This window comes from Mustela putorius, unplaced genomic scaffold (genome assembly GCF_011764305.1).
Source record: "Mustela putorius furo isolate JIRA1106 unplaced genomic scaffold, ASM1176430v1.1 tig00003972_pilon_pilon_pilon, whole genome shotgun sequence".
NCBI classification, from domain to species: domain Eukaryota; kingdom Metazoa; phylum Chordata; class Mammalia; order Carnivora; family Mustelidae; genus Mustela; species Mustela putorius.
In genome coordinates, this window is record NW_025422115.1 from 6,450,838 (window position 1) to 6,463,164 (window position 12,327).

Sequence of the window (12,327 nt, forward strand, 5' to 3'; positions counted from 1 at the left end):
GGGCAAAAGGAGAGGAGCGGGACAGGCCTCTGCTTCCCCGGGAGAAGATGAGCAGCCTACTGGACAAAAGCTTCAACTCTTAAAACGCAAAGCCACAAAGATCTCCTGTGCTTCCTTTCTTTGTTTTGTTGTTGTTGTTTGTTTGTTTGTTTGTTTTTATTCTGTTAAATTGACGTATATTTTATGCATTTGGAAGTCGAAATAATTGTGCCCAGGGCCCCTGCTGAAGGGCAGTCTGCTCCTGCTGAGGTCAGAGGCCCAGGGCAGCATAAGAAGAGCCAAACGCTTTTCCCCCCGGCCTTCTGGCCCTGGGCGTGTGAAGCCCCAGGGCCACGGGGAAAGTCGGGCCATCTGGGCTAGCCTGGCCCTGGAGGCGGTCCCAGCAGGGGCCTAGTGGGGCGCTAGGCGCTAGGCGGGCGTCTGTCCTGAGAGCTGGGACCCGGCGGCCGGACTCTAGGCCCAGGCACGTGGGCTGCGAAGCGGGGCTGCCCGGGCGGGTTCGGCGACCCCTGATGCGGCTCGGGGTGGGGGGCCCCGGCGGGGGAGCGCGCATTCCTGGAGCGCGGCGCGCCGACCGAAGTCCGGCGAGTGCGCGGAGCCGCGGCGGGCAGGGGGCGGCAGGTGCGGCGGGGCGAGCTCGCCCGCCTTCGGGGAGAGAGCCGGGTGCTGTGGCCCCGGCGCCCCCGCTCCCTACCCTGGCCCGCTGCCCGAACCCCGGCACTTCCGGGGCCCGGCGGCGCTTCGGGGGCGCTCCTCCAAGGGCAGCCTCCGGGGGCGGGGAAGCGTGCGGCGCGGTGGCCGGGCGGGGGGTGGCCCGGCTCCCGCAGGGGCGGCGGGCGGGGTGGGGTGAGGCAGGCCGGCCCCCTCCCCTCCCGCCCGCCCTCCCTTCCTCCGGTCCTGCAGCCAATTAGACGGCCCCCTTGGGCGGGAGGCGTGGGTCGCTCCATAAAGCGGCGCGGAGCTGTCACCCCGCGAGCAGGCTGCGCACCATCCAGGCCGGAGCCAGCGCCGCAGATTCGGGCGCCTCGGGCCGGGGAGCGCAGAAGAGCCATGGCCACTACCAACGGGGCCGTGGAGAACGGGCAGCCGGACAGGAAGCCGCCTGCCCTGCCGCGCCCGGTCCGCAACCTGGAGGTCAAGTTCACCCAGGTGAGGCGGGCGCCCAGCCCACCCGACGGTCGCCTGGCTCCGCGCTGGGCTGTCCTGACCACGGTGGCGGGGACGAGAAGCCAGCAGGCGGGGAGCCCAGCCGCCCCGCTCCGAGGGTGCGGGGCGCTGCGGGCAGTGCGCCCTCAGCCGAATTCGTCCCCCCGCTCTCGTGACCGGAGTCTCTCCGCCCAAGGCAGGTCCTCTCGAAGCTGTGTCTGGCGGCGTAGGACGTCCCGGGCGGGAGCGCGTCCGCCGCGCACCCCGAGGGGACTCGGCGATCTGCGCTCCCGGACGGGCTCTCGGGCGGCGGGGCTCAGCGCTTTAAGCTTCCAAGCCTGGCGAGGGCGGCTGCGCAGCGCCCGCTCAGCTCCGGGCTCCCGCCGGCGTGGCCCCGACGTGCCCTTGCCGGGTCCGCTTGCAAGTCGAGCGGAGGTGCGGGCCGCCGTGCCCCTGGCGCACTGGTCTCTCCGCGGTCCTTGCGGCACGGTTTCCGGGGCTCAATGGGTCGGGCCTCGCGAGGGTCAGAAGGTGCCTGAGAACTCTGAGCTGGTCTGAGAGCTCAGGCTGCCCTGGGGAGCTGCGACTTGGAGATTCCAGAACCAGGTCATCGGGAACACAGGAGGGACGTCGTACCTTCCGTGCTTGGCCTACCTACCTTACCAGTAGAGCGAGGGCGGGTAGGAAGGTGAGCACAGATGAAACTGCCCTGGAGCCCCGCGGCCCTGGTGTTGACAAAGACTGCGTTCTCAATGGTCTCCGAACCGGGGCCTGGGAAGCCGTGGGTGGCCAGGCCGCAGCGCGCCACGCACCATGGAGTCTCTGCTATTTTGCGCTGGGCTGGGAGGGTCGAGCGTCTGGAAAGCGGTGAGATCACCTGCCTAGGGCAGAAAGGAAGATGGCGAGGCCTGGAGCCCAGGCTGAAGAGGGCTGCGGGGGGCGCGTCCCGTGGGAGAACCCTCCGAGGCTCTCCGGAGGCTGCGGACTAGGGCCGGGAGTGCGGCCGGGTCGCCAGCCAGCAGAGAGCCTCTGTTGGCTTCTCTTTCCCCAACTTTCCCTCCTTTTATTTTATTTTTTTTTTAATTTGCTTCTTATCCATAACCCTCCCCACCCCCAACTCCAGCTGACACAGCACTGAGAAAATTTCCCCATCAATTTTACTTTCAAAAGTAGCAATTATGTCTCTCAAATAGTTTTAATCAAGCGGAGAAAGTTGCCGGCCACTATGTGTGGCCTTCAGATTTTGGTCTGTTGGCACTTCATGTCGGCTCTGCCTCTGATCACATGACATTTAAATTAACTGTTTTCAGAGGGTTCCGTAATCAACAGAGACACTTTGCCATAAACGCTGGAGATTATTTTTAATGTAGTTTCCGTAGTGGTATCGGCTTCAGAGTGAAAATTCCAATCACCAATTCTGGGAACAGCCAGCAGAGTACCTACTTCTTTTCAGGCCGTTATACTGTTGGTGCTGGCCTGTTGGTGGTGGTGGTGGAGGTTTTGTTTTATTTTTGTTTTGTAAGGTTTTTGTGGTTTTTTTTTTTTTTTTTAATGCTACAGAAGCCAGAAATTACTCTCTTATTGTCCTTTGCCTTTCTACCTTTCTGAGTCCTATCCGAGCAGTGCAGCCACTTATGGGAAGTTTCCTTCTTTCTCTGCAATTCTTTGTGGCCCTTCACAAGTGGATAGAGGGGAGGATCTTAGCATATTCACAGAGCCACCAGTGTCTGTGGTCTTGCTGGGTGCCCCCTCTTCTAGTGGAACAGAAGTGGCTGTGTGATTAAGGCAGGGGAGAGGCGATGAGACCTCCAGCCGCTCTGTCCTTGTCCCGGCCCTCAAGCTCACCACCGCAGAGGCCTACCCCAGGAGCTGTGGGCCACAGGCAGCTTGTGTGGTGATGGCTGAGGGACAGGAACCCCAACAAGCAATGCTTCAGGAGCCTCTGGCCGGAGAGGCAGCAGACAAGACCTAGGAAAGACGCAGGAGAGCCAGAACTGCAGAACCGAGACCTGGGGGCAGACAGCGGAGCCGGCAGTGGGGAGGGGTGCAGGGTGTGAGCCCCGTAAAGTCCTATTAGTTTTCAAACCTGACTCATGGAGCTTCTTGCTAATGGAGAACATGCCAGAAATGGTGGGTCTGAGCCCCAGCCTTGGGGATTCCATTTCCCAGCAAAGTCCAGTTTTCAGAAGGATGACCTTGTCCCGACTTCTTCATTTCTTCTCATGTTATTTGTTTATGAGAAAGCGAGAGAGAGCAGGTGAGCATGGGCGGGGGGTGGTGAGGGGCCGAGGGAGAGGGAGAAGCAGGCTCCCCACTAAGCAGGGAGCCCAAAGCGAGGCTGGACCCCAGGACCCTGAAATAATGACATGAGCCGAAGGCAGCCGCTTACCTGACTGAGCCATGCAGGCACCCCTGTTCTCTCATTTTAACATTGGGCTCTGCTATGTGACTCCAATAGCAGGGGGGGAAGGATCCCCTTTGGGATCCTCCCCCACCAGATCTCAGAGGATAGCAGCCTCTCTTTCACTTTGTGGGGTAGGGGTGGGGGATCCTTTCCTTTCCTTAGAGAATGTCTTCCAGTCACAGAGATTCTCTGTAAGACTTTCTGTCTGGTTCACTCAAACACCCGTTTTTCTGATCTCTTTTATAAAAGCTACAAATCGCTCCAATATCCTGTTCTGAAAACATACTCCTTCAGGTTTAGCTGGAGTCCAGTGGAAGTTACTGTAAATGGCATCAGCAGACCTCACTTGTGTGGCCGCCATCTTTACCCCAACCCCCAGGCACCCGGCTCCTCTGAGAGGCTGTGGTTTTCCGGCTCAGCCTGGGTGACATGCCATTCTGCTCATTCAGTAAAATGTGGATCCCGGAACCTAATTTTTATACCTCTGTAAGGTTTATCTGAAACCAATTCACAAGTCAAGAAGCACCGTTTTGTTTTGTTTTGTTTTGTTTCTGGATCCATTATCCTGAATTGGGGCTCAGAACAGTCCAGGCAGCATAATTGGTAGGCCACACTTACTGACCCCTTCTTTGTGTTTTTGTTTTGTTTTAGTGGAGAGAAAATCAACAGTAGAAACCACTTACAAGATTACTTACCAGCGTAGTATACAGAGAAAAATTTTTGCAAAATTGGCAACCTTGCAACGGGAAAATATGGTCAGAGTTGAGAAGTCTGGTTTTGTGTGTGAAATTATTATTTTTTTTTTTTTGGAGGAACATGCTTGGAGATGAAGTGTAACAGACATCTGATCGTTGCAATCCGTCTCCATCCTTCTTATTTATATTCTCTTCCACCGTCTTCTCGTTTTCCCTCCCCCTTGGAATTGATACCAGGAAGGATCTAGAATCAGCAGTTTTCACTGATGGTCTGTATTTTCTAACCCACGAAATTTCATCTTCCGACAAATGGGCCTCTCTCTCTGGCTGCACTTCTCTCCCCACCCTAACTGAACCTCTCTTCTCCACTTATTAATTTCTCACTGTTACCGAGCGATTGCTTGCTGGATGGCAAGAGTGAACTCTTGGATTTGGTTTCAGCTGGAAGAATAAACCTGTAATTGTAGCCTGGCCGATTCCACGTGCTTCCCTGGGGGCCTGGCCTCATGGTGAAGGCACTGAGCTTCCAGAAGTCGGATGGGCACAGAGATGGGCAAGGGATGCTTTCAGCTCTGGATTCCACATGGGGGACAGGGTGCCTCTGCCCACCTGCCCCATAAGAACTGGCCTTCCATGCTTTGTCCCTGCCCAACTGAGCCGTCCCTGCTTTCCAGGGAGAGTGATCAAAACAGTCTCCCCCAGCAGCTTCCCAGAGCGAGTTTCTTTCCTGGGGAGCTTTGGAGTTTTTACAGGAGAGCCCAGGATGGAAGCCGACTTTCTGATCTGTCATCACTGAGAAGTCAAGTGTTCCAAATGAATAAAATTCACAGTAATTGAAATTAGTCCTTGGAGGGACATGATTCTTTTAAAGAACTCAAAAAGAAGCAAATGATATGTATATAGGTACAGAAATGGAATTCGATGAGCTAGGTGTGTGCTTAGAAATTGTTGATGGCGTTTTATTTGATGGAAATGCTTTTAAAGCATCTTACTCATGTCTGTGACTGGGGGTCTTTGTGACGCCATGATGGGGTGTGATGACCAGCCTGTCCCACACCTGTACAGCGGATCCACTGTCTTCTGGGTAGCCGGGACCGCCACGTTGTCAGACCGTGCTTTGTGTATCATCTGTCACCTCTGTTCCTGCTTCTTTTCTGAAGGTCCTCTCTTTGAATGAAGCACTTTTTTGTTAAAGATTTTATTTATTTATTTATTTATTTATTTTAAAGATTTTATTTATTTATTTGACAGACAGAGATCACAAGTAGGCAGAAAGGCAGGCAGAGAGAGAGGGGCAAGCAGGCCCCCCACTGAGCAGAGAGCCCGGTGCAGGGCTCTATCCCAGGATCCTGAGATCATGACCAGAGCAGAAGGCAGAGGCCTTAACCCACTGAGCCACCCAGGCGCCCCAAAGATTTTATTTATTTATTTGACAGACAGAGATCATGAGTAGGCAGAAAAGAAGGCAGAGAGGGAGGGGGAAGCAGGCTCCCTGCTGAGCAGAGAGCCTGATGCGGGGCTCAATCCGAGGACCCTGAGATCATGACCTGAGCAGAAGGCAGAGGCTTTAACCCACTGAGCAACCCAGGCGCCCCTAATGGGGCACTTTTTTAGGGCAATTAGAGTAAGAGTAAACTAAGAATAAATAGTACATACTTTTCAGCGTGGGAACTCTGTGAATTCCTTTTAGTTCACTCGTGATATCTTTTTATTTTATTTTATTTTTAAAAAAGATTTTATTTATTTATTTGACACAGAGAGCGCGCACAAGCGGGGGTAGTGGCAGGGAGAGGGAGAAGCAGGCTCCTGCAGAGCAGGAAGCACTACGTGGGGCTAGATCCCACGACTCTAGGATCATGACCTAAGTGGGAGGCAGATGCTTAACCAACTGAGCCAGGCGCCCCTGTTTTTATTTTTAATGTCCTTCTTTTCAGCTGTGTTCTAGATAATGGAGGCCCCCAACGAAGTGATTTTTGTGGATTAATTTTTTGGTTCTAGATATAAACGGTTATTTGCTACATCTGTTCATATAACCAGAACATTTCCCAGACCAGATAGCTTATCTTTCTTTTCCAACACAAGCTTTTATTAAGCCCAACATGAAAATAAGCATTTTAAAGGGAATGGGGAATGGGGGAGGAGCTAGTTCCTTGGCAATCCGGCTGGGGGTTTCAACAGGGAGGAAACAGAAGGGAGTGCTTGCTACTGACCTATCCTTCAAGGTCAGGAGATCCCTGGGCACTTTGTATGTATAAACCTATTTGGTCTCCCCCCCAAACTCGATGAGGGTGTAGGATTTAACTTATACCCTTTAACTATTCGACTCGGCTCTTCTTTGTGAATCCACATTAATGATTTAAATGGCTACCTCCGGCTCAGTTCATGATCCCCAGGGTCCTGGGATCAAGCCCCGAAGTGGGCTCTCTGCTCAGCGGGGAGCCTGCTTTTCCCCCTCCCTCTGCCGCTCCCCACTGCTTGTGCTGTCTCTCTCTCTGTGTCAGATGAATAAGTAAAATCTTTGAAAGAAATAAATAAGAGAGACAAGATATTTAGAAAAATTCTAAATGACTAGTTTCATTAGGACAAAAAGTAATTCTCTGAAAACGTATTAGAAGTCAGGAGGCTTGGATTCTAATTCTGAGTGTGTTCCTGGTTGGGCACGTGACTCCATCTCCTTCCCTGGTCCCATCTGTAAAAGAGTGGGGAGGGGGGAAGAAGAGGGTCAGGGAGGACAAGACATTACCTAAGGTCCTCAGCATGTTGGAATGATATGATTTTGATTTAAGCCCTAATGCATTACAACTTCCTTTCCTGGTTAGATATTCATCAACAATGAATGGCACGAATCCAAGAGTGGAAAAAAGTTTGCCACGTATAATCCTTCAACTCTAGAAAAAATATGTGAAGTAGAAGAAGGAGATAAGGTGAGTGCTTCCCCTACCCCCCCCCCAAGTAATTAAATTACAGATAACTAGAGGATAAGGAGGCAGTTTGGCTCAGCTCTAAGACAGACCTGGCCCATACTGGGGGTGGGACCTGGTTTTGCTGCTTTTCACACACGTGGCCCAGAATGGGATTAATTAGGGACGAGCCACTGCAGAGTCATTCTCCTTTGATAGAGTTTCCCCATCTATAAGGATGACCTCAGCGATCCTCATCACATGGCTAAACGAAAGGTTTTTATCAGTGATTTCAACCTGGAGGAACGGAGCCCTCTTTCCAGAAAGCATTTCCGGCTGGTATGTTTCACCAAATGCCGCATTCTGGCAGGAGACACTTGAAAGAGAAGGGCTGGAAGGGGAAAAGACTTGCTAACCGAGTCATGCAAAGTTAACGTCATGCAGTCACCAGATTTCTTTTCTATCAGTACCTGAAGGGATCATGGATAGCTATAGTCTTTATAACTATATATGTAGTTGTGTATTTATGTAACTTTTGGATGTGTCCTTGATACATTGCAAAGCCACAAAGTATCTTTTAAATATACATGCCTTTAGAGGAAAGGTTGAAGGTAAAACTTTTCTAAGGAGGGAAAGGAAATCTAACCCTCTCTTCCACCCCCAGAATAATCATCTGACATTCCGAAATGTGTAGGGGTAATGTTGAATGGGGACAAGGTGAAAGACATGTCAAAAAGAGGCTTGAATTGGATCCCGCCAGTGAGAGTTCCGTGACAGGCAGAAAACATGCAGTGGTTTCACCCATCCAGACCCTCCCATGCACAGTGCTTCAAGCTGAACTCTGTTTGCAGAGATAATAGCATCAAGGAACTCGTCTTTGTATGGTGTGAGGATGTGGGGCGACTGGGATGGGGAGGGGTGTGGAGCAGGGTTCCCAGTAGGTGGTTCCCAGGTACAGGACCCAGGTATCAAAGAGGAGAATGAGATCCCTGCCCCAGGCTCTGGTTTTTCCCTTGGTCTGGGGTCTGCTCTCGGCACCCACAAACAGACATGGTCCTGTTCCCCGCAGCTAGAGAGGCCCACGCTTCCCCACCGCCCCAGAGCATGGGACAAGGAATTCTAAGTCATAATATCTCCTTTGCCAAAGCTTTCACTTGCCTCCAAGCACGCTTTGGAGGCACAGAGTCTTGGTGGGGTGTCTCTCTTGACTGCACTGGGCAGCCCTTGCCTATCGTACTGCCCCAGGGAAGTGAGGCTCAGAAGGGCCTGGGAGAGGGGGCCTGGGGCATGAGGCTTTGTTCCTCAGCAACCAGAGCCTCGAACTCATTTTCCTGCAATAAGAATGGGTGACATTAAACAATTCTCACTTCCTGCCTTTTAAGGAGAAGGTTCCATTGTAATTCTTCTATGGGTGCACAGAAAATCCAGTTCCTTGCCAGTGGAATGGTGCAACCCTTCTGCCCTCAGGCAGGGTTGGGGGGGCAGTAGAGATGAGGCTGAAGACACGGAAGAAGTTCCAGATCCTCCCTGTCTGTCTGTAGACTTTTCCAATGTGGTCAGTTCCGAGATCCCCAGAAGCGCTCATGCTCCGTTCTCACTATGGGACCACAGTCCCGGCTTGACTAGAATGCCGAGACAGACATGTCCCACCTAACTGATGAACTGTGGGAGTGTGCGTGTGTCCAAACTGGGCAAGCAAGTGGAAAATCTTTTCCTACTTGGGTCACCAAGAAAAATAATTAAGGTCTGTAGTCTTGCAAGCTATTTTAAAATGCTTTTATAATCAGAAGGAAAGTTCATACTTAGCCATTGTAAAAATGTTGAAAAAGACCCAAGCTATAAAGAAGGAAAAAGTCATTTGAAAGCCCCAAACGGGGGGCCCAACAATCTTGAGCCTAGCTGCTACCTTCCTCTGCTGTGCTGATGGACGCAGGTCTCTGCCATTCTCTATAAGTGAAGAAAGACTGAACTCTCCCAAAACACGGTCGCGACACAAGGTGACACACTCTCTCTGGTTTTTGGCCGCTCAGCCCGACGTGGACAAGGCAGTGGAGGCCGCACACGCCGCCTTCCAGAGGGGCTCACCCTGGCGCCGTCTGGATGCCCTGGGCCGGGGCTGGCTGCTGCATCAGTTGGCTGACCTCGTGGAGAGGGACCGCGCCGTTCTGGCTGTGAGTACACGCCCATGGGCGGGCAGGTGCGGAACCACCCGGCACCCACGGGGCTTGGGGGAGACCCAGGGCTCTGGTTTTGTGTGGAGCTGTATGGCAGGTGCTTTGAGGTAAAGCTCTCTGGCAGTAAGCATGTGTCCATGCCATCCGGCTCAAACCCTTTCCCTTTAGAAGTCAGACTTTTGTTCTCCGCACTTCACGTTCTTGACCAAGAACTTGCCTGGAGGAAGTTCAGATGTGTTGGTGGTTCCCATACTCCAGACGGTCCCAGCCAGGCAGATGAGTTAGGCCATATCCTGGTCCTGCCTGTATGTTTAGGAAATTAACTTTTTTTTTTTTTTTTTTTGGCTACATGAAATCTCTTTTACTATTAAGTTGAACTTCATCTTAGGTGACAAAACTCGGGACATTACAGGTTTAATGGGCTGGTATATATTTTTTTGAATATTTATTAAAATAGATGCCGCCTGTTAGCATAGAAAACATTGATCCCATAGAACTCAGAAATCACCCTTGTTTCACCCCTGAACTGGACAGTGGGGAGCACATGTGGAGTGATGGTGAGGGCAGCGTAACCTGGTTATGGGGAAAAGCTCGGGCTCTGAGAGACCTCAGTTCGAATCCCAGCTCTGTCACTTACTAGCTGTGTGACTTTGGACAAGTTGCTTTACATCTCTGAGCATGTGTTTCTTTATGGGAGATATCAATAATAATGATCTTTCAGTGGTGTGAGAAATCCTTAGCAGAGTCCCTGGCATGCAGTAAGCACTAACTAGATGATAGCTATTATTAGGAACACCGGTCCTCATAATAATGCTGCCCGCCCAGCCTCATGCCTTCCTGGCCAGTAATTTCTCGGCACCTTAGTCCCCGTGCAGCAGAATAAGCATGGGAATTCAGCCCGCTCTGTGAGGTTGGGTCGCTCCTGCCAGACTGGGCTGTGAAGACATTTATAGGTTGTAAATGCATTATTTACAGGGATCCTAAGACCTTCCTCTGGTCTTGCAGTCAGTGAGCAGAGGAAATCCCAGGCCCGCCTCCTGCCTTGAGGTCCTTCTCAACCCACACAAGCAGCCCTCCCACGGCTCTCGGGCTCCTGTTTGGAAAAATTGCTCCAAACCTTGCGGCCCAGTGGGTAGGGGAGCTAAATCTCCTTTTCAGCCTCTGATTTGAACAAATGGTTCTTTCCTCTCTTGATCTGATGTCTGGACTGAGCCGTAGAGTAGCGACCTTCCTGGAGACCGTGTCATCCAGGAGGCTGATACTGTTTTTGTGCCTGAATGTGTGTTTGGGGGCTGGACAGTGGGGGAGCTCTGTATCTGGGAGTTCGTCTGCCCAGGGAGCTCAGCTCTCCTTCCTTCCCGCCCTGCCAGCCAAAGCCAGCATGTTTGCCCCCAAGTCCGGGCACGGATGGCTCCGTCCCGGGGTCAGCGTTTCTGTCCACGGAGCCTCTGGTTTCTTCCTGCAACGAAAGCCAGCCTCAACTCTCAAGCTGCCAGACTGGCTTTTTCAAAAACATTTCTGTTTTCACCCAGCATGAGCTCATCAGTCTGCAATGTCCGTGGGGACTAATAGGCGGGAGAGGATGTGCCCTGGGCACCCCTCCCCACCCTGTCCTCAAGTGTCAGTATCATCTGTGGGAGCTAGTGGCGAGGCTGCCACCTCTGCCTTCAGCCCGCCCCAGGGTCCTGGCCGGGACTGGGTCGCGATCGCAGATGGAGCAAGTTGCCTTTTGCCGTCGGGACCTCGCTGCCCACAAGAAATAAGATACAGCTCTTTGCCACATCATGAAAGGAACAAGAGAATTACTGGCAAATATGGTTTTTCAAACCGGGACCACATCATAGGAAAGCACCCTCGCCCTCCACCTTGATATGGTTTTCCTGCATTTTCATGCTGCGAAGTGCTTCTTTCCATCATGTTCTCTTGCCGCCTCAGTGGTTTTGACAAAGCTCCGTATTTACTTCTGTATTCGATGTTTAGAAACAGATGTGAAGGGATCCAGCAGCCCTAGCTTTCTCCCCCTTCTTGAGGCACCTGGGGTCCAGACTCTGGCTCTGTGGGTGCTCTTTCTGGAAACTCCCAAATAGGGGCCCTTCCGGTTTCCTCTCTTTTCAACCCAAACCCCATCTCTGGGCCTCCTCGTTTTAAGATATTGGCACAGTCACTGAGTCTCGGGGCAGGTTCCCTCAGCCCTTGTCTTCACTCTTTCCTATCTGAAGGTTACAGTGTGTTAATTTTTCAGAAGGCATATTTTTTCCTCTTCAAAGGTTAAGGGAAGTAAACTCAGGAGCAACTGTGGTTTGCTCATGGTCCAGCTCCAATAACTGTTTAAAAGTCCCCATTGGTAACTAACAATTGATTTCTCGGGTCGAGCCCTATCTGGTCATCTGTGAATCTTTTTTTGTGTTTAAAAAGAATTTCTTGTCTAAATCTATGACCCTGATTTGCTTGGATAGCTTCCCGTAGAACCAACCTGGCAAATTTGTCTTGTCACTCCAGGAAGCAAATGCACCCAAATTAATAACGAAAGCTAGCCAACGCTTGCCGAATACTCACCACAGGCCGGGCTTTTCGTAGCCACTTGGCCTGCACATTTATTATCCCATTTCAGAGAGGAGGACACTGAGGCCCATAGAGGTTAAGGGACCTAAGGTTATCCAGCCAGAGGAAGTCATCCAGGACTAGAGGCAGGACTGCCGCACAATGCTACGCTAAGGTCCTCTGCCTTTCTCTTCCTCATCTGATCCCAGAAAAGGGCCAAGAATAAACCTCCAGTCCCACAGACAGATCTGCAGATGCTGTCCGGAGTGCCCAGGCCAGGACCTTTCGGCATGATTTGCCACAATTGCGTTTCCCATGGAAAAATAAGTTTCAGCTTGGAAACAGTAGGAGCCAAAGTACAGTGTACTAGATGTTACCTTGGCCTGACTTGGTCCCTGAACAGCGTCCTGCAGGGGTTAGGATCCATCCCAGACCTAGACCAGCCCTGTCATCTTCAGCAACACACA

General features: G+C 52.0%; 1 protein-coding gene across 1 annotated transcript in view; it reads left to right on the top strand.

The window, feature by feature from the left end:
* The first annotated feature begins 869 nt into the window (after positions 1-869).
* The window catches only part of ALDH1A3 (aldehyde dehydrogenase 1 family member A3), a 37,005-nt gene continuing 25,547 nt past the window's right edge, over positions 870-12,327 (top strand). Inside the window, exons 1-3 of the mRNA XM_004759840.3 lie at positions 870-1,149; positions 7,065-7,169; positions 9,176-9,316. Coding sequence (XP_004759897.1) covers positions 1,051-1,149; positions 7,065-7,169; positions 9,176-9,316 — 345 coding nt within the window. The 5' untranslated portion in view covers positions 870-1,050. The remainder of the gene's footprint in view (positions 1,150-7,064; positions 7,170-9,175; positions 9,317-12,327) is intronic.